This window comes from Mesoplodon mirus, assembly GCF_964341445.2.
Source record: "Mesoplodon mirus genome assembly, chromosome: 9".
NCBI lineage: Eukaryota > Metazoa > Chordata > Mammalia > Artiodactyla > Ziphiidae > Mesoplodon > Mesoplodon mirus.
The window spans coordinates 112,513,781-112,535,910 of NC_138985.1; the positions used below are offsets into that span (position 1 = coordinate 112,513,781).

At 51.8% G+C, this 22,130-nt stretch overlaps 1 protein-coding gene across 5 annotated transcripts in view; it reads left to right on the top strand.

Annotated features, from left to right (window-relative positions):
* Nucleotides 1-22,130, top strand: part of DPP6 (dipeptidyl peptidase like 6) — a gene marked incomplete at both ends in the record, with an annotated part of 1,078,039 nt that overhangs the window by 1,030,467 nt on the left and 25,442 nt on the right. For all 5 annotated transcript variants that reach the window (XM_082632824.1, XM_082632826.1, XM_082632823.1 and 2 more), the window contains one exon: nucleotides 53-100. In XM_082632824.1, coding sequence (XP_082488950.1) covers nucleotides 53-100 — 48 coding nt within the window. The remainder of the gene's footprint in view (nucleotides 1-52; nucleotides 101-22,130) is intronic.

Below are 22,130 nucleotides of genomic sequence, written 5' to 3' on the forward strand. Positions count from 1 at the left end.
TTTGTTCTCCACGAAACTCACGACCCCCTTTTTGTTTCTCTGCCCAATGCAGGTCCTGGGGTCCCCACGGTGACCGTGCACAACACGACAGATAAGAAAAGTAAGTGCTTTTTGGTCTTTGCTTAACTCTTCCTGCGACTTGGGAGGAAAGAAGCAGAAAAGCTTTATGAGATAATCTGGGCAGAGTTTCTGTTTGGAGGCTGAGATGGGTCATGTCCTAGCAGTTCAGAATGAACCCCGCGGTCGCCAATACTGATTCGATGGGATGGAAGTGAAGGTGCGGGCCTCCCAGCCAGAAGGTCCCACAGCTGCACCAGTGCCGAGGCCTGGAGGCCACCACAGGGCGTGCCGGCCTTGCCTGCGACACTCTGGGCAAAGCCCCAGCCGCACGGATATATGCGTCCGGCCCTGGGATCTGGAGCCGGGCCTGCTCAAGTCCTCCCCCTTCTGAGAATCTTCCCACAGGGCCGAGGCTCCATGGGCGCTTTGAGCCCACCTGTCTCTGTGGCTCTGGGGGCATCTTCATGGCACGCGGGGGACCTCACGTCTTTGCCATTACAGGGACTGAACTTTCCAGAGAGGCTCGAGGACCCCACACATGTTGGGGGTGACGTGTGCATATGTATATTTATATGAAAAATTGGAACTGATGTGTGCAGTCCCAGGCAGACCCTCGGGAAAGCTGAGAAGTAAAGAGAACTTGACCTTTCTCGGCCTTCCTCTGCCCTAATCCATGGGGAATCCTGAGCCTTTACAGTCCCACCTCCCCTTCCCACAGTGACACCACCCCAGTGCCACCTTCCCTGAAGGACCCTGCTCAGCATTCTACCTTCATACACGGAGTCAAAGCTTGTGGCAATTTCTGTAATTCCTTCGGGAAGCCACTCTGGCTCCTGTCTCGATGGCAGGGTTTCAGGCCCCAAGGAGAGCTGGTTAGGGGGAAAGTTCTGAAAAGGAGATCTCCATCAGCCTATTAATCACTGGTTAAAAATGGTTTAAGTGTTCAAACGTCGATAAAATAGATTTATTTAGAGACAGTGTTTAGAAAAAAATCCAAAATGATAATATTCTGCAAAACTATCAAATAATTATCAGAAATTCAGAATTAAAGATAAGTAATACTATAATCACAAGTAAATAATTAAATCATTTAAATGCAAAGAAAAAAAGCCAAAAAATGGATGTCAGAATAGATACAAAGCCCACTCAAAACACTTGCATGGCATCAGAGGGAGCCAGGCTGAGAGTGAGCTGCTTCTCCTCCCCAGAGGACGGGTGAGTTTTCTGGGTGAAGAGATGTGCCTGGCCCCAGCCACTTCTCCAGTGTGGTCAACAGTGGGGGACCATTCTAGGAGGCTGTGAGATTCGGGAGTCTAGCGATAGTCCAGTGATTGCACTATAGTGACTACAGGACAGTGACTGCACGACAGTGACTACAGGACAGTGACTACAGGACAGTGACTGCAGCACAGTGACTGCAGTACAGTGTCTGCAGTACAGTGACTACAGTACAGTGACTACAGGACAGTGACTGCACGACAGTGACTACAGGACAGTGACTACAGGACAGTGACTGCAATACAGTGACTGCAGTACAGTGACTGCAGTACAGGGACTACAGGACAGTGACTGCAGTACAGTGACTGCAGTACAGTGACTGCAATACAGTGACTGCAGTACAGGGACTACAGGACAGTGACTGCAGTACAGTGACTACAGTACAGTGACTACAGTACAGTGACTACAGGACAGTGACTACAGTACAGTGACTGCAGTACAGTGACTACAGTACAGTGACTGCAGTACAGTGACTACAGTACAGTGACTACAGTACAGTGACTACAGGACAGTGACTTCACTACAGTGACTACAGTACAGTGACTACAGTACAGTGACTACAGGACAGTGACTACAGTACAGTGACTACAGTACAGTGACTGCAGTACAGTGACTGCAGTACAGTGACTACAGTACAGTGACTGCACGACAGTGACTGCACGACAGTGACTACAGTACAGTGACTGCAGTACAGTGACTGCACGACAGTGACTGCAGTACAGTGACTGCACTACAGTGACTACAGTACAGTGACTGCAGTACAGTGACTGCAGTACAGTGACTACAGTACAGTGACTACAGTACAGTGACTGCAGTACAGTGACTGCACGACAGTGACTACAGGACAGTGACTACAGGACAGTGACTACAGTACAGTGACTACAGTACAGTGACTGCAGTACAGTGACTTCACTACAGTGACTACAGTACAGTGACTACAGTACAGTGACTGCAGTACAGTGACTGCAGTACAGTGACTACAGTACAGTGACTGCAGTACAGTGACTGCAGTACAGTGACTGCAGTACAGTGACTGCAGTACAGTGACTACAGTACAGTGACTGCAGTACAGGGACTACAGGACAGTGACTACAGTACAGTGACTACAGGACAGTGACTACAGTACAGTGACTGCACTACAGTGACTACAGTATAGTGACTGCAGTACAGTGACTGCAGTACAGTGACTACAGTACAGTGACTACAGTACAGTGACTACAGGACAGTGACTTCACTACAGTGACTACAGTACAGTGACTACAGTACAGTGACTACAGGACAGTGACTACAGTACAGTGACTACAGTATAGTGACTGCAGTACAGTGACTGCAGTACAGTGACTACAGTACAGTGACTGCACGACAGTGACTACAGTACAGTGACTGCAGTACAGTGACTGCACGACAGTGACTGCAGTACAGTGACTGCACTACAGTGACTACAGTACAGTGACTACAGTACAGTGACTGCAGTACAGTGACTGCACGACAGTGACTACAGGACAGTGACTACAGTACAGTGACTACAGTACAGTGACTGCAGTACAGTGACTTCACTACAGTGACTACAGTACAGTGACTGCAGTACAGTGACTGCAGTACAGTGACTGCAGTACAGTGACTGCAGTACAGTGACTGCAGTACAGTGACTACAGTACAGTGACTGCAGTACAGTGACTGCAGTACAGGGACTACAGGACAGTGACTACAGTACAGTGACTACAGGACAGTGACTACAGTACAGTGACTGCAGGACAGTGACTGCAGTACAGTGACTACAGTACAGTGACTGCAGTACAGTGACTACAGTACAGTGACTGCAGTACAGTGACTACAGTACAGTGACTACAGGACAGTGACTACAGGACAGTGACTGCAGTACAGTGACTACAGTACAGTGACTACAGTACAGTGACTACAGGACAGTGACTACACTACAGTGACTACAGTACAGTGACTACAGTACAGTGACTACAGGACAGTGACTACAGGACAGTGACTACAGTACAGTGACTTCACTACAGTGAGTACAGTACAGTGACTGCAGTACAGTGACTGCAGTACAGGGACTACAGGACAGTGACTACAGTACAGTGACTGCAGTACAGTGACTGCAGTACAGTGACTGCAGTACAGTGACTACAGTACAGGGACTACAGTACAGTGACTGCAGTACAGTGACTGCAATACAGTGACTGCAGTACAGTGACTACAGGACAGTGACTGCACTACAGTGACTGCAGTACAGTGACTGCAGTACAGTGACTGCAGTACAGTGACTACACTACAGTGACTACAGGACAGTGACTGCAGTACAGTGACTACAGGACAGTGACTACAGTACAGTGAGTACAGGACAGTGACTACAGTACAGTGACTGCAGGACAGTGACTACAGTACAGTGACTGCAGGACAGTGACTACAGTACAGTGACTGCAGGACAGTGACTACAGTACAGTGAGTACAGTACAGTGACTGCAGTACAGGGACTACACTACAGTGACTACAGGACAGTGACTACAGTACAGTGACTACAGTACAGTGACTGCAGTACAGTGACTGCACGACAGTGACTGCAGGACAGTGACTACAGTACAGTGACTACAGTACAGTGACTACAGTATAGTGACTGCAGTACAGTGACTACAGTACAGTGACTACAGTACAGTGACTGCAGTACAGTGAGTACAGTACAGTGACTACAGGACAGTGACTGCACGACAGTGACTACAGTACAGTGAGTACAGTACAGTGACTACAGTACAGTGACTGCACTACAGTGACTACAGTACAGTGACTACAGTACAGTGACTACAGTACAGTGACTACAGTGACTACAGGACAGTGACTGCACCACAGTGACTGCAGTACAGTGACTACAGTACAGTGACTGCAGTACAGTGACTGCAGTACAGTGACTGCAGTACAGTGACTGCAGTACAGTGACTGCAGTACAGTGACTACAGTACAGTGACTACAGTACAGTGACTACAGGACAGTGACTACAGGACAGTGACTGCAGTACAGTGACTACAGTACAGTGACTGCACTACAGTGACTACAGTACAGTGACTACAGGACAGTGACTACAGGACAGTGACTACAGGACAGTGACTACAGTACAGGGACTACAGTACAGTGACTGCACTACAGTGACTGCAGTACAGTGACTACAGTATAGTGACTACAGTACAGTGACTGCAGTACAGTGACTACAGTACAGGGACTGCACGACAGTGACTGCAGTACAGTGACTGCAGTACAGTGACTGCAGTACAGTGACTACAGTACAGTGACTGCAGTACAGTGACTGCAGTACAGTGACTGCAGTACAGTGACTACAGTACAGTGACTGCAGTACAGTGACTGCAGTACAGGGACTACAGGACAGTGACTACAGTACAGTGACTACAGGACAGTGACTACAGTACAGTGACTGCAGGACAGTGACTGCAGTACAGTGACTACAGTACAGTGACTGCAGTACAGTGACTACAGTACAGTGACTGCAGTACAGTGACTACAGTACAGTGACTACAGGACAGTGACTGCAGTACAGTGACTACAGTACAGTGACTACAGTACAGTGACTACAGGACAGTGACTACACTACAGTGACTACAGTACAGTGACTACAGTACAGTGACTACAGGACAGTGACTACAGGACAGTGACTACAGTACAGTGACTTCACTACAGTGAGTACAGTACAGTGACTGCAGTACAGTGACTGCAGTACAGGGACTACAGGACAGTGACTACAGTACAGTGACTGCAGTACAGTGACTGCAGTACAGTGACTGCAGTACAGTGACTACAGTACAGGGACTACAGTACAGTGACTGCAGTACAGTGACTGCAATACAGTGACTGCAGTACAGTGACTACAGGACAGTGACTGCACTACAGTGACTGCAGTACAGTGACTGCAGTACAGTGACTGCAGTACAGTGACTACACTACAGTGACTACAGGACAGTGACTGCAGTACAGTGACTACAGGACAGTGACTACAGTACAGTGACTGCAGGACAGTGACTACAGTACAGTGACTGCAGGACAGTGACTACAGTACAGTGACTGCAGGACAGTGACTACAGTACAGTGAGTACAGTACAGTGACTGCAGTACAGGGACTACACTACAGTGACTACAGGACAGTGACTACAGTACAGTGACTACAGTACAGTGACTGCAGTACAGTGACTGCACGACAGTGACTGCAGGACAGTGACTACAGTACAGTGACTACAGTACAGTGACTACAGTATAGTGACTGCAGTACAGTGACTACAGTACAGTGACTACAGTACAGTGACTGCAGTACAGTGAGTACAGTACAGTGACTACAGGACAGTGACTGCACGACAGTGACTACAGTACAGTGAGTACAGTACAGTGACTACAGTACAGTGACTGCACTACAGTGACTACAGTACAGTGACTACAGTACAGTGACTACAGTACAGTGACTACAGTGACTACAGGACAGTGACTGCACCACAGTGACTGCAGTACAGTGACTACAGTACAGTGACTGCAGTACAGTGACTGCAGTACAGTGACTGCAGTACAGTGACTGCAGTACAGTGACTACAGTACAGTGACTACAGGACAGTGACTACAGGACAGTGACTGCAGTACAGTGACTACAGTACAGTGACTGCACTACAGTGACTACAGTACAGTGACTACAGGACAGTGACTACAGGACAGTGACTACAGGACAGTGACTACAGTACAGGGACTACAGTACAGTGACTGCACTACAGTGACTGCAGTACAGTGACTACAGTATAGTGACTACAGTACAGTGACTGCAGTACAGTGACTACAGTACAGGGACTGCACGACAGTGACTGCAGTACAGTGACTGCAGTACAGTGACTGCAGTACAGTGACTACAGTACAGTGACTGCAGTACAGTGACTGCAGTACAGTGACTGCAGTACAGTGACTACAGTACAGTGACTGCACGACAGTGACTACAGTACAGTGACTGCAGTACAGTGACTGCAGTACAGTGACTACAGGACAGTGACTGCACCACAGTGACTGCAGTACAGTGACTACACTACAGTGACTGCAGTACAGTGACTACAGTACAGTGACTGCAGTACAGTGACTGCAGTACAGTGACTGCAGCACAGTGACTACAGTACAGTGACTACAGGACAGTGACTACAGTACAGTGACTGCAGTACAGTGACTGCAGTACAGTGACTACAGTACAGTGACTACAGTACAGTGACTACAGGACAGTGACTACAGTACAGTGACTGCACTACAGTGACTACAGTACAGTGACTACAGTACAGTGACTGCAGGACAGTGACTACAGTACAGTGACTGCAGTACAGTGACTACAGTACAGTGACTGCAGTACAGTGACTGCAGTACAGTGACTACAGGACAGTGACTGCACCACAGTGACTGCAGTACAGTGACTACAGTACAGTGACTGCAGTACAGTGACTGCAGTACAGTGACTACAGTACAGTGACTACAGTACAGTGACTGCAGTACAGTGACTGCAGTACAGTGACTACACTACAGTGACTGCAGTACAGTGACTACAGTACAGTGACTGCAGTACAGTGACTGCAGTACAGTGACTGCAGTACAGTGACTACAGTACAGTGACTACAGTACAGTGACTGCAGTACAGTGACTACACTACAGTGACTGCAGTACAGTGACTACAGTACAGTGACTGCACTACAGTGACTACAGTACAGTGACTACAGTACAGTGACTGCAGGACAGTGACTGCAGTACAGTGACTACACTACAGTGACTGCAGTACAGTGACTACAGTACAGTGACTGCACTACAGTGACTACAGTACAGTGACTACAGGACAGTGACTACAGTACAGTGACTGCAGTACAGTGACTACAGTACAGTGACTGCAGTACAGTGACTACAGGACAGTGACTACAGGACCGTGACTTCACTACAGTGACTACAGTACAGTGACTACAGTACAGTGACTACACTACAGTGACTACAGTACAGTGACTACAGGACAGTGACTACAGTACAGTGACTACAGTACAGTGACTGCAGTACAGTGACTACAGTACAGGGACTACAGTACAGTGACTGCACGACAGTGACTGCAGTACAGTGACTACAGTACAGTGACTACAGTACAGTGACTACAGTATAGTGACTGCAGGACAGTGACTACAGTACAGTGACTACACTACAGTGACTACAGTACAGTGACTGCAGTACAGTGACTGCAGTACAGTGACTACAGGACAGTGACTACAGTACAGTGACTGCAGTACAGTGACTGCAGTACAGTGACTGCAGTACAGTGACTACAGTACAGTGACTGCAGTACAGTGACTACACTACAGTGACTACAGGACAGTGACTACAATACAGTGACTTCACTACAGTGACTACAGTACAGTGACTACAGTACAGTGACTACAGTACAGTGACTGCACTACAGTGACTACAGTACAGTGTCTGCAGTACAGTGACTGCAGTACCATGACTACACTACAGTGACTACAGTACAGTGACTGCAGTACAGTGACTACAGTGACTACAGGACAGTGACTGCACTACAGTGACTGCTGTACAGTGACTGCAGTACAGTGACTGCAGTACAGTGACTACAGTACAGTGACTACAGTACAGTGACTGCAGTACAGGGACTGCAGTACAGGGACTACAGTACAGTGACTGCACGACAGTGACTACACGACAGTGACTACAGTACAGTGACTACAGTACAGTGACTGCAGTACAGGGACTACAGTACAGTGACTACAGTACAGTGACTGCACGACAGTGACTGCAGTACAGTGACTACAGGACAGTGACTACAGTACAGTGACTACAGGACAGTGACTACAGTACAGTGACTACAGGACAGTGACTGCAGTACAGTGACTACAGTACAGTGACTACAGTACAGTGACTACAGTACAGTCACTGCAGTACAGTGACTTCACTACAGTGACTGCAGTACAGTGACTACAGTACCATGACTACAGTACAGTGACTGCAGTACAGTGACTGCAGTACAGGGACTACAGTACAGTGACTGCACGACAGTGACTACACGACAGTGACTACAGTACAGTGACTACAGTACAGTGACTACAGGACAGTGACTGCAGTACAGTGACTGCAGTACAGTGACTACAGTACCATGACTACAGTACAGTGACTGCAGTACAGTGACTGCAGTACAGGGACTACAGTACAGTGACTGCACGACAGTGACTACACGACAGTGACTACAGTACAGTGACTACAGTACAGTGACTACAGGACAGTGACTGCAGTACAGTGACTGCAGTACAGTGACTGCACGACAGTGACTGCACGACAGTGACTACACGACAGTGACTACAGTACAGTGACTGCAGTACAGTGACTGCAGTACAGTGACTGCAGTACAGTGACTGCAGTACAGTGACTACACTACAGTGACTACAGTACAGTGACTACAGTACAGTGACTACAGTACAGTGACTGCAGTACAGGGACTGCAGTACAGGGACTACAGTACAGTGACTGCACGACAGTGACTACACGACAGTGACTACAGTACAGTGACTACAGTACAGTGACTGCAGTACAGGGACTACAGTACAGTGACTACAGTACAGTGACTGCACGACAGTGACTGCAGTACAGTGACTACAGGACAGTGACTACAGTACAGTGACTACAGGACAGTGACTACAGTACAGTGACTACAGGACAGTGACTGCAGTACAGTGACTACAGTACAGTGACTACAGTACAGTGACTACAGTACAGTGACTGCAGTACAGTGACTTCACTACAGTGACTGCAGTACAGTGACTACAGTACCATGACTACAGTACAGTGACTGCAGTACAGTGACTGCAGTACAGGGACTACAGTACAGTGACTGCACGACAGTGACTACACGACAGTGACTACAGTACAGTGACTACAGTACAGTGACTGCAGTACAGTGACTGCAGTACAGTGACTACAGGACAGTGACTGCACTACAGTGACTGCAGTACAGTGACTGCAGTACAGTGACTGCAGTACAGTGACTACACTACAGTGACTACAGGACAGTGACTGCAGTACAGTGACTACAGGACAGTGACTACAGTACAGTGAGTACAGGACAGTGACTACAGTACAGTGACTACACTACAGTGACTACAGTACAGTGACTGCAGTACAGTGACTACAGGACAGTGACTACAGTACAGTGACTACAGTACAGTGACTGCACGACAGTGACTACAGGACAGTGACTGCAGTACAGTGACTACAGTACAGTGACTGCAGTACAGTGACTTCACTACAGTGACTACAGTACAGTGACTACAGTACAGTGACTGCAGTACAGTGACTACAGTACAGTGACTACACTACAGTGACTACAGTACAGTGACTACAGTACAGTGACTACAGTACAGTGACTGCACGACAGTGACTACAGGACAGTGACTGCAGTACAGTGACTACAGTACAGTGACTGCAGTACAGTGACTGCAGTACAGTGACTACACTACCGTGACTACAGGACAGTGACTGCAGTACAGTGACTACAGTACAGTGACTACAGTACAGTGACTACAGGACAGTGACTACAGTACAGTGACTGCAGTACAGGGACTACAGTACAGTGACTGCACGACAGTGACTACAGTACAGTGACTACAGTACAGTGACTGCAGTACAGTGACTACAGTACAGTGACTACAGTACAGTGACTGCACGACAGTGACTACAGGACAGTGACTGCAGTACAGTGACTACAGTACAGTGACTGCAGTACAGTGACTTCACTACAGTGACTACAGTACAGTGACTACAGTACAGTGACTGCAGTACAGTGACTACAGTACAGTGACTACACTACAGTGACTACAGTACAGTGACTACAGTACAGTGACTACAGTACAGTGACTGCACGACAGTGACTACAGGACAGTGACTGCAGTACAGTGACTACAGTACAGTGACTGCAGTACAGTGACTGCAGTACAGGGACTACAGGACAGTGACTACAGTACAGTGACTGCAGTACAGGGACTACAGTACAGTGACTGCACGACAGTGACTACACGACAGTGACTGCAGTACAGTGACTGCAGTACAGTGACTACACTACAGTGACTGTAGTACAGTGACTGCAGTACAGTGACTACACGACAGTGACTGCAGTACAGTGAGTACAGTACAGTGACTACAGTACAGTGACTGCAGGACAGTGACTGCAGTACAGGGACTGCACCACAGTATATGAGAGGTCACTACTGGGGAAGCTGAGGGTAGGGAGCATAGAACTCAATGCACTATTTTTGAAACTTCCTGCGAATCCATAATTTAAAAAATAGATGTAACTCTGCTTAAGAAAGCCATTTAGTTAAATACTTCTTTGGAGGGTCCTATTATTTTTCTCTCCAAGTCAAGGGGTTAATACCTACCTTTTCAGAATGGATTTTGCTTTTAGTCACATTCAGGCCTGGGCGTGATGACACCATTAGGGACCCTGAGGTTCAGGAGCGTGAAAAGCGCCCCCTCCTCCCTCCCCCAGCTGCCTTGCCGTTCCCACGGTGCTGGGTGAAGTCACCACCACTTTCCTAAGGCTCGGGCGTGCGTGAGTGAAAATGAAGCAGATTTGTGTCTTAGATATACGGAATAGCATTGACACAACATTTTATTTATTCTATTTATAAAATAATGTATCGGGGGTGCAGTGCCTCTAAAAGAGAGTTCTGAGGTATTTTACTAATTCTGCCTGGGAAGCCAAACGACCAGTTATTTTCATGTTTGGTTGGTTAGCTGCATTAACCAATCAACCCAATCAATATGGACAGACTGGAGGTTGTAGGTTGTCGTCCATATTCTGTTGTGGCGCTCCCGACATAAGCAGGTATTTTTAAGCGTTTTACTGTTGCAGTTGAACTGTCACTCTTGTGGCTGATTCCCAGAGAGAGGACCCAGGGAATAAGAAATAAGCATTTTGCACACGGGGTGCGGTTGTCTCTGCAGTCGGTGTCCCATTCTTCTTTGAAATTAACAGAGAACCTGGAGGTGACGCCGTGGTGCTTCATCTCAGCCATGTGCTGCTAATGGGACACTGGACAACATTTATGTCCTGTGCTGATGCGTGGAATTCTTTTTTGTCACCTTTGTTGTATAAGCCTGTGCATATGGTTACATTTGAGCTCTGGTTTTCCTGCAGCCTAATGCAAACTCAGGAGATATTTCACTCTGACTTTCCCTGTTTCTGCGTTTATAGTTCTCGGTATAGCTCAAAATTGTTCAGACTTTTGACTTAAGCCACAAAATTAAGTTGGAAAAGGCATGACCTCAATGTGGCTGCTGGTGTGGTACCTACCACCCAAGAGAATAGGGGTGTTTTTGTTCAGTGTCTGATGTATGTTCTGAGATGGCAGTTTGAGGGGCTCCAGAAAGACCCCCTGGAGCACCTACTTTTCCCCGCCCAGCAGGTGCCTGAAATACTCCTGTTGTGTATTCGTTCCTGTGGGTGTGGACGTCACACCTGCACAAAGGCTTCTTTTAAAATATAAAAATCTCTTACATCATTTGGGATCACGTTTGCCTACGTGTAACAGAAAACTCAAGATAACAGTTGCTGAAACTGGATGGAAGACGTGTTGCTTTGTGATACACAGTGGCATTGTGTCTGCATCCCGGGCTGGAAGACAGGAGGGCAGGTGAAGCACAGGGTGATTCCTGTAACTGAGCACCTCAGGCTGTCTCCCCACAGGGGCTGCTGACACTCTGCTTCATCTAAAGGTCACAGCTTGGCCGCGTGTCCCACCAGGCTGCAAAGGATGCTGGGAAATGTCTTTTATCTGGGCTCCCCGCACCTCAAATAAAATCAGGACTTTGCTACTGAATGATCACAGCTGCTGTAACAACCACCACCAAAATCTCAGCAGCTTCGTGTATGAGTTTCCTAGGGCCACCATCACACAGTAGCACACACTGGGGGCTTGGACAACAGAAATTTATTGTGTCGCCTTTCTGGAGGCTGCAAGTCCAAGATCAAGGTGTCAGCAGGGTTGGTACCTTCTGAGGCTGTGAGGGAGACGCTGTCCCAGGCCTGTCTCCCAGCTTCTGCTGGTTGCTGTCGATCTTTGACATTCCTTGGCTTATGGAAACCTCACCCCAGGCTCTTCATCTTCTCCCTGTGTGCATGTCTGTGTCCAAATCTGCCCTTTCTATAAAAGGACACCAGTGGGCTTCCCTGATGGCACAGTGGTTGAGAATCTGCCTGCTAATGCAGGGGACACGGGTTCAAGCCCTGGTCCAGGAAGATCCCACATGCTGTGGAGCAACTAGGCCTGTGAGCCACAACTACTGAGCCTGCGCATCTGGAGCCTGTGCTCCGCAACAAGAAAGGCCGCGATAGTGAGAGGCCCACGCACCGCGATGAAGAGTGGCCCCCACTTGCCACAACTAGAGAAAGCCCTTGCACAGAAACGAAGACCCAACACAGCAAAAATAAATAAATTAATTAATAAACACCTACCCCCAACATCTTAAAAAAAAAAATGACACCAGTCATATTGGATCAGGGCCCACCCTAATGACTTCAATTTTAGCTTGATTTCTCTGCAAAGACCCTGTTTCCAAATGAGGTCACCCTCACCAGTCCTGAGGGGGAGGACTTCAGCATCTTTTGTGCGGATGCGATGCCACCCAACACTCAGCAGAACGAGGGTTTCTATTTCGCACACACAAAATACAGGTTGCTCTCCTGGTAGGAACCCAGGGCTGCAGGCTCCTTCTAGAGTGTGGCCCCAGCATCTTCAAGGCTCTGCTTCTGGCCCTGGAGACAGGAAGAGAAAAAATGGGAAGGTTTTGTAATTTTTGTGTTGAGGCCTAGCGGTGGTGTGCATCCTTTCCAGCCAGAACTCCTGCACGTGGGCCCACCTAGAAAAAGAGAAGCTGTGTGCCTGGGAAGGGGGAGAAACTTTGATGAGTTAGCAGTCAGTATCACAGGAAGTAAAAAGGAGAGTGAATCTAGGAGGCCTGTCCCTGAAAGGAGTGACCTAGTGGGTAAGTATGGGCCATTCTTGTGTAGATTACTTTGGTCTGACCGTGAAGGCCCTTTCCAGACAGGTGTGGTCAATGCTCGGGAGGCTCATAGAAGGGGAATGACCTCACCAAGGAAGGTTCTCTGACTGTGGCTGCGAGCACCAGGGCCCAGCATGGAACCATTAAGGACAGGGGGACCAAACTGCGGGGAGCAGGGCTGGTTGTAGAGTTGTAAGACCTGACCCTACACTGGAAGAGCTTAGCATCACTTAGGACATAAAAGACATAAAGCTGAAAGACAGAAAATGTAATAATAAACACAAACATCTAGGAGAGACCATAAAGACTTACATATTCATTAGTGCCTGGTTTGAGCAGCGGTTTGAGTTCTGCGTCTTCATCAAATCCAGAGACAATGTCCCAGAAGACCTGAAAGAAGAGACCAGCTTTGATCTAAGGTTTCAGAGAAAATTGGTCAGGGTCTTTCAAATTTGGTAGGGATTTGAGATTTAGGTTGTTTTTGTGATTTTTTAGATTGTCTCCACTTTCCCCACACTGCTGTGGGCAGCAAAACTGGTTTCTGGAGACATCTCAGTGAAAAGTTGGCAGGTGGTGCCGGAGAATAGGTTTCCTGTTGCTCTTCACGGCACCAGCCCCAAACGCAGAAACGCAGGGACGAAGGGTTGGCAGCTCATGGGAGACCACACCGCTGCCTTCCTCCCCAGCAGGGTCTCCCCCGCCCCCTCCCCAGTTTCACCCAAACCTGGCCCTCTGTCGGTGGTTGGCTCTGACCTGTCCTCTTCGGGGGCTGCGTCCCCAGACTTGTGCTCCACTGCTCCTTCATCCCATATCTGTCTTCAGCTGCAGCCCACCACCTGCTGCCCCGACCCTGCCAGGTGGGCTCCTGAGTCCCCCCCAAGCACACCTGGCAGGTGCATTCAGACAGCTTTGATGCCCTAGCAAGTGTCTGGTAATCGAGTGTTTCCCAGACTTGAATAATAAGTAGACCCTATATAAAGGGGAGAAAGTAAGACTTCTGATACTATGTCTGCGGACCCCAATTTAAGAACTGGGCTTAAACTAACGTCTTATTTCCTAAGAAATGCATTTCAATCCTAAACGGGCACAGCAAAAGAGAGGTTTTATATTTTTAATCAGCAAAAGAATTAAACGTTTGCTTATCATTCAAATGACCCAAAACAATTAATTCTCAGGTAACAAGTGGTCTTTTGTCGGAAAGGTGGGCAGGACACGTGACAAGGGATGGTTTATTTGTTGATGATACCGGGAGCTGTGAGACGCTGCACACCCCGTGGCTCGGGGCAGAAAAGAAGGGAAACCTGTTCTGTGCTGGGGGTCAGAGACTTCAGAGCGAAGACAGTGTTGATGGCGAGTCCAGCCTCTTTCCTTTAAAGACTGGAGCTCGGAGACCCCGAGAGATGCGGTGTCTGCTCCACGTCGCACGGCTCTCAGGATGCGTCCTGTACTTACTCCCTGTTTATCGTGTTCTTCTGCAAAGATTGTGCACATTGGTCCTGCCTGGGTGTCGGAGCTCAGCTGAGCATCCCTCCTGGCTGCCCCCGTCGGGGAATAACCCGTAATCACCACCCCTGTGTGGGTAGTAGATGCCAGACCCAAGGCCCGGATCTCACCTGTCACCCCACGTCCAAGGGCTGCATCCCCATGGTTGCCGTCGGATGGTGCATGACAGAGCGCGTTTCCCCGCGTCCTCTTGCTCCCGCCCTCCCCTGACCCCGGGAGGAAGCCCACACAGGCAGCGTAGGCTCTGGTTCCCAGAAGAGACAGCCCAGGTTCAAGCTGCAAGAATACTGACAGCTGAGACTATTTCTTCTGGAATCCTTACTGTTCAGGAGCAAATACTCTCAATAAGAGGAGGAAATGAGAAGAAATTTTGAAAAAGAGAGAAAGAGGAAGGAGGGAGGGAGGAAAGGAAAACAGCGAAATGTCGCAAAGTTAGTCCACGAGTGAGCTCAGGTTTTTAAAAAGATTTTTCAGATGTTTAGTTTCTTCAGTTCCCTCTGCCCATGAATGCCATGCCCATCAGGTGCCAGTCACAGGGGTGGGGACAGGGAGACTGTGTGACTTGCCAATGATGACTTGGGCAGGACTCCGAGCCTCGGCCCCCGCCCCCCGCGCCGTTCCCCGGGCTCTGTGCTGGAAGCTGACACCACAGGAGAGGCCTGGGGCCGCCTGGAAAACAAGGATTGAAGGTTGCAGGTCCCAATAGCGTGTCAAACCCAGAGTCTAGCCTCCGGGCCTTGGCGGCGGGGAGTCAGCCGGGGATTTTTCTGTGTGTTTAACTTCTGACGTGTCTGATGTCAGCTCTGGAGCCTCACTGCCCATCTCATCTCCAGCTGCGCCAGCACGGAACAAAGTGCCCTCAGGTTTTGGTTTGTCTGTCGAACTGGGTGGGCCCCTCTCGGGTGAGGGGCGGAGCCGGTGCCCCCAGACCCTGGGCCCATCCGAGCCTTGGGGCTCCTCTGCTGGGCTCGGATCCACGTGCGTCACGTGCAGGACCACATGGCTCACTGCTCAGCCCTCGGGCCTCAGGTGCGTTTCATGTGGGCTGTGCTCTTCGGGGCTGAAAAGGCCGTGGAAACGCTCCAGGAGCGTCCCAGAGGCAAGCGGTGGGCACTCCGTCCCCCCGGCTGCCCCTGCCTGCAAGAGCTGTCCTGTGAGGCTCGGGCTCCAAGAAGCCATGCCGTGTGCCTGTGCTGCCCGAGGCTGCGTCGTGAACATCTTCTGGAAACAGGACCTGGAGAAAGGCTGGAGGCCTCAGGAGTGGCGGTGACAGCAACAGCGACCTCAGGCAGGTTACAGCTGGCTTGGGGCCAGCGCTGCTGCGGACACTCTGCGTGTTTGCACTCGTCCCGCCCCACCACAGCCCGGGAGGCAGGAGCTCTTGCGACCCCCATCATCCATGAGGAAAACCGAGGGAGAGGAGCACGCCTGAGGTGTCCCAGCTGGAAGGCGCCGGGGCACAGCTCAGCCGGCAGCCAGCGCGGCCGGGGGCTCCTCAGGCCTAGCGGCTCCATCCTGCGCCTGCCCTGAGCCGGGCCAAGGATCCTTTGCTCTGGGATGAACCCTGCTCAGCCCCGGTGTGCAGCCTCGGGGAGGATTCTGGGGTCGGCAGGACCGAGCCCTTGAACTGCACCCCGAATGCTTAATCCCCGTCAGCACCACATCCACCACTTTTAACATAACCAAGTAACCACTTAATACCAAGGACCAGCCTGCCTGAGGCTTCCCGGACAGTACTGGGCACAAGCCTCACAGCAAGTTACCTGAGATCACATGGCTACGGCCAGGCCAGACCTTGGTTCATGTGACCCCAAGCACAAGGTCCCACACCCGGGCCCCAGGAGCCCAAGGCCTTTGCTTTGCTGTCACCTGAGTGACGTGCTCACAACCGCAGCATCCCTGATCACCGCTCCAGAGGCAGCCCCGGTTGAACCTGACGCAGCGCTGAGTCCCTGATGGTGTTTGGGCCCGGCAAGCAGAGTACAGAGCTACCTCACAAGTCGGGAGGGCAGGTCCCACCGGCGTGCGGATCGGAGGCAGGACGTGGGACCACCTGCCCACAGCCCAGTGGCCCGCAGGCGATCGGGCTCTTGGGGAGGTGGCCTTTGGGCAAATTGTGGAAAGCCTGGATGTCCAGCTGCGTATGGCCCACGTGGTGTGACAGTGACAGGCAAACAGAAGCCGTGGGAACACAGCCCGGCAGGCGGCAGACGGGCCCCTGAAGGTCCGGTCAGGGTCAGAAGGCAGCGATCATTCCCGGGTTCCAGCCCTGCTCTGAAATTCGAAATCACTGTTTCAGAAGTCTTTGTCTTTCCTCCACCTCTGCTCCCGACCCCAGAGCCACCCGGGGAATACTGGACTTCTTTCCCTTTAGAAAATCTTATCTGCAGACAGAGCCTGCGGGTGTCACAGATGTGCCTCTGAATTATTTAGAAGCTGTTTCCTTAAGAACGTAATTATGGTCGGGGCCAGAGCACACTCCTCAGGTGCTGGCGTAGGAAAACCGGCACAGTCGCCGCGTTAATAGTTACTGGCTTGAGTGTGAGTGTGAGGGGGGTGTGAGCTCGGTGTGCGGACACAATTCAGGTGCAGAGGCCTGCGAGCACCACACGCCTCCCTGCCCGGCACAGCCCACAGGACAGAGTGCTGCAGGCGGCTTCGGCGTGGTCTGTGTCCCGGCAGCGCCCGCAGTGTCGTGGCAGCTGCTCACAGACTCCAAGTTACCGGGCCGCCCGGTGTGCCTCCTTCACCAGAACTAGACAGGGCCTCTCCCTGCCACTCCCTTCGGTCGGGTTTTTACACAGAAGCAAAACCAACTCGTATGGCCAGCTGGAATCACAGGCGTTCTTCTATGAGATTGTCCCAGACACGGGCTGTTTGGTGTCTGTCCCCTTTCTCACTTGGTTCTCTCTGCCTGGGAGACCCCCCTGCCGTCTTCCTCTGAGGGCCCACCCAGGGGACATCACCTGTGCTGTCAGGCTCATGGCAAGCAGGTAGGATGGGGGGATGCCAGGAGGTGCCAGCCAGCATGTGCCCATCTCGGTCAAGGCCTCCGCTGTGTCTGGAAAGTCCTCCAGGTCTGCAGCTCCCCCCCGCCGACGCCACACACACACACACACACACACACGGGCAGCCCTTCTGGAGGGACAGGTGACGATCAGTTTTACAGACGGCTCGCTCTAGGCCAAAACACGGCAGGTTTGGGGGCGAGCTGATGTTTGGCTAACAGAGTGCGGAGTGAGCGAAGCACATGGCACCTTCTGCCCCTCAGGGCACCTGCCTTGGTGTCCCTGGGACACTGGAGGACTGTCAGGTCCACGGCTCTGTGCCCTTTCCTGAGTTGGGATGTAGTTGATGGGGTGGGAGCCATGCACGGCCCCTCTCACCAAGCCCACCCGCCGCCTGCTAACATGGTGCCCACACCACGAATGCACTTATATCACCCTGCTTCCAGGTTGCTTAGAATCTGGCTGGAGAGAAAGAGAGACACAGCAAAAAGAACAATTACCACCCAAACTGTGTGGCTTAACAACTGGACGTTGGGAGCTGGAGAACGCAGTCTCCAGGTGAGACGGGGGTCTGGAGGGTGTCCGTGCCAGCCTCAGGCCAGGGTCTAGTCTGAGCCGTGCAGCCCCGGGGTGGGCAGGCCGCGTCTGCGATGCTGCAGCCACTGAGCAGGGAGGACGGGGCCCTGATGCTGCTGGGACAGGTGCACAAGAGGAAGCTGTCCGAAACACGCCAGGAGGGGCCCCGAAAATCCTGGCGGGCAGCCAGACTCGAGTAATCTACGTGCAGTCCCCGCTCTCCCGCTCCCCTCAGAAACGCGAGAGGGGCGGCCGGCTCTTCTCTCTGGCTTGGCTGCTTATTGGCTTCCATTTGATTCTGGTCATTCGTGTCCCCAAATCCGGCCAAGTGGCAATTCCTCCAGGGCCCAGAGCCAGCAGAGTCTCAGAACGGCCTCGGTCGCCACCGCTCGGCGTCGGCCCGCTGGGGCACAGCCGGGGAGCAGCCGTCGTGAGCTGTCCTGGTTCCTGCAGGCTCCGCGGGCCCAGCTCTGACAGTAGCTGATTCCACCAAATATGAGAGGGGCTCACATCTGATTGAGGAGCGGCCGTTTGCATGCTTCAGACTGCAGGTCCCCACGGCCCCGATGTCAAAAGAAGAACCCTTCGGGAGCAGGCCGGTCTTTTCTTATTTCCTCTGCCATGATTCTGCCCTCTCTGAATGCAATTATGGGAACAAATAAAATGGCTTAACTCAGCTCCCCTGTGGGACAGCCAGCTCTCTGCTGATAAAACCAGTTGTGTGGGCAATCATTAAATGAGAAATCTAATATTTAACTAAATTTAATAGTCTGTTGCTTTGGTGCCTTTCTGTGAAGGGTGGCATTTCAGTATAGAGGGACTAGCTATTCACAGGCCACCTGTGGAGGCTGTGTGCAGTTAGAACACTGGGTGCGGTTAGGACGACCGTGTGCGGTTAGGATGCCGTGTGTGGTTAGGACGCCGTGTACGGTTAGGACGCCGTGTGCGGTTAGGACGCCGTGTGCGGTTAGGACGACCGTGTGCGGTTAGGACGCCGTGTGCGGTTAGGACGACCGTGTGCGGTTAGGATGACCGTGTGCAGTTAGGACGCCGTGTGCGGTTAGGACGCCGTGTGCGGTTAGGACGACCGTGTGCGGTTAGGACGACCGTGTGCGAGTAGGACGACCGTGTGCGGTTAGGACGCCGTGTGCGAGTAGGACGACCGTGTGCGGTTAGAACGCCGTGTGCGGTTAGGATGACCGTGTGCAGTTAGGACGACCGTGTGCGAGTAGGATGACCGTGTGCGGTTAGGACGCCGTGTGCGAGTAGGACGAACGTGTGCGGTTAGAACGCCGTGTGCAGTTAGGATGACCGTGTGCGGTTAGGACGCCGTGTGCGGTGAGAACGCCGTGTGCGGTTAGGACGCCGTGTGCGGTTAGGACGACCGTGTGCGGTTAGAGCGCCGTGTGCGGTTAGAACGCCGTGTGCGGTTAGGACGACCGTGTGCGGTTAGGACGACCGTGTGCGGTTAGGATGACCGTGTGCGGTTAGGACGACCGTGTGCGAGTAGGACGACCGTGTGCGGTTAGGACGCCGTGTGCGAGTAGGACGACCGTGTGCGGTTAGAACGCCGTGTGCGGTTAGGATGACCGTGTGCAGTTAGGACGACCGTGTGCGAGTAGGACGACCGTGTGCAGTTAGGACGCCGTGTGCGAGTAGGACGACCGTGTGCGGTTAGAACGCCGTGTGCGGTTAGGATGACCGTGTGCGGTTAGGACGCCGTGTGCGGTTAGGATGACCGTGTGCAGTTAGGACGACCGTGTGCGAGTAGGACGACCGTGTACGGTTAGAGCGCCGTGTGCGGTTAGGACGCCGTGTGCGGTTAGGACGCCGTGTGCGGTTAGGACGACCGTGTGCGGGTAGGACGCCGTGTGCGGTTAGGACGCCGTGTGCGGTTAGGACGCCGTGTGCGGTTAGGACGACCGTGTGCGGTTAGGACGCCGTGTGCGGTTAGGACGACCGTGTGCGGTTAGGACGCCGTGTGCGGTTAGGACGACCGTGTGCGGTTAGGACGCCGTGTGCGGTTAGGACGACCGTGTGCGGTTAGGATGACCGTGTGCGGTTAGGACGACCGTGTGCGGTTAGGACGACCGTGTGCGGTTAGGATGCCGTGTGCGGTTAGGACGACCGTGTGCGGTTAGGACGACCGTGTGCGGTTAGGACGCCGTGTGCGGTTACAGCGCCGTGTGCGGTTAGAACGCCGTGTGCGGTTAGGACGCCGTGTGCGGTTACAGCGCCGTGTGCGGTTAGAACGCCGTGTGCGGTTAGGACGCCGTGTGCGGTTACAGCGCCGTGTGCGGTTAGAACGCCGTGTGCGGTTAGGACGCCGTGTGCGGTTAGGACGACCGTGTGCGGTTAGAATGCCGTGTGCGGTTAGGACGCCGTGTGCGGTTAGGACAACTGTGTGCAGTCAGGATGCCGTGGGCTCCCGCACGAAGCCGCGGCTCCCGGATCCAGGGACCGGGAACGCAGCGCTTCGGTGGCAAGTCTGTGTTCTCGTTAACTCCTCGCAAGCCTCGCTTGTAGGCTGCAAAGCAGCACGTCAAACCCGAGCACGAAGCTTCTCCTTCAGGCTCATCTGGTGTCAGAAATATCGAATCCAGATGCAGACACGTGGAGAGAAGGTTATAACAGACCTTGAGAGGCTGCACCAGGTCTCTTCGTTGTGAAGTTTGATCATCCAGGTCGGCCCTTACTGGAGCCTTGTCCACCCCCCAGAAGCAGAAGCTCGGTGCTGCGTCTCTGGCAGCAAAGGACTCAGCCTTGCTCTTGACCCTGAAGACATTCTTCCTGGGCTCCCAATGACTCCCTCATCCTCACGAGTGTCCGTTTCTCTGGTCTGACCCACATTCGCACACCCTGAGTCCCTCCCCTGTCTCCACCAGGGCTTATCTCATAGGCAGGCAGAGAGGTCCAGGTCACGGTCCAGAGGGCTGAGGCTTCCAGAAGACCCTGTAAGGTCTGTGCTCCGGCTCCTACGCTAAGCTTGGATTTGGGTTGCCTCGATGAATTTCCTCAATTCCCAGAATTAACTAAATAGTAACTTGGGTGTACCATTAGTCCTTCAAGCACTGTCCACTTTTCAGTCAATTGAATAAAAATGTGCTTCGGTTTTGGGGGTTTTTTTGCTTTGTGGGGGAAGCAGTGGTTAATAGTCAGGCCTCAATCGCTTCAGCTCTTACTGCTAAGAGGTCTGAGCGCCGGGAACCTCTGAGAGCCTTCGGGCTTTCTGAGACACCGAGGAGGACCTCTCAGTCCTTTCCATGTGGGAAAAGGAAGAAAGACGTGGGTCGAAGCCCAAACTCGGCTGCTGTGAAGATGCATCATTTCCGGGATATGAGTCAGATTTCCACAAACAGCTCTGTGTACTCATGTTCCTGGAAACTTGTGTGTTTTGTTCCTGGGATGGGACTGAACACTGATGCCTTGGGTGGGATAGGGTCAGCCAGGCAGATGACCAAATCTCCTAGAGTTGGTGTCAAGTGCACCTGAGAGGGGTACCTGAGGTGAAGGGTCAGGGCTTCTCTTTGAGGTGATGTTTGACTTGATGGGGCGGGGAAGAGCCAGCAACCTAGGACAGCAAGTGCAAAGGCCCTGAGGCAGCAAAGAACTTGAAGAATGCTATTCTTT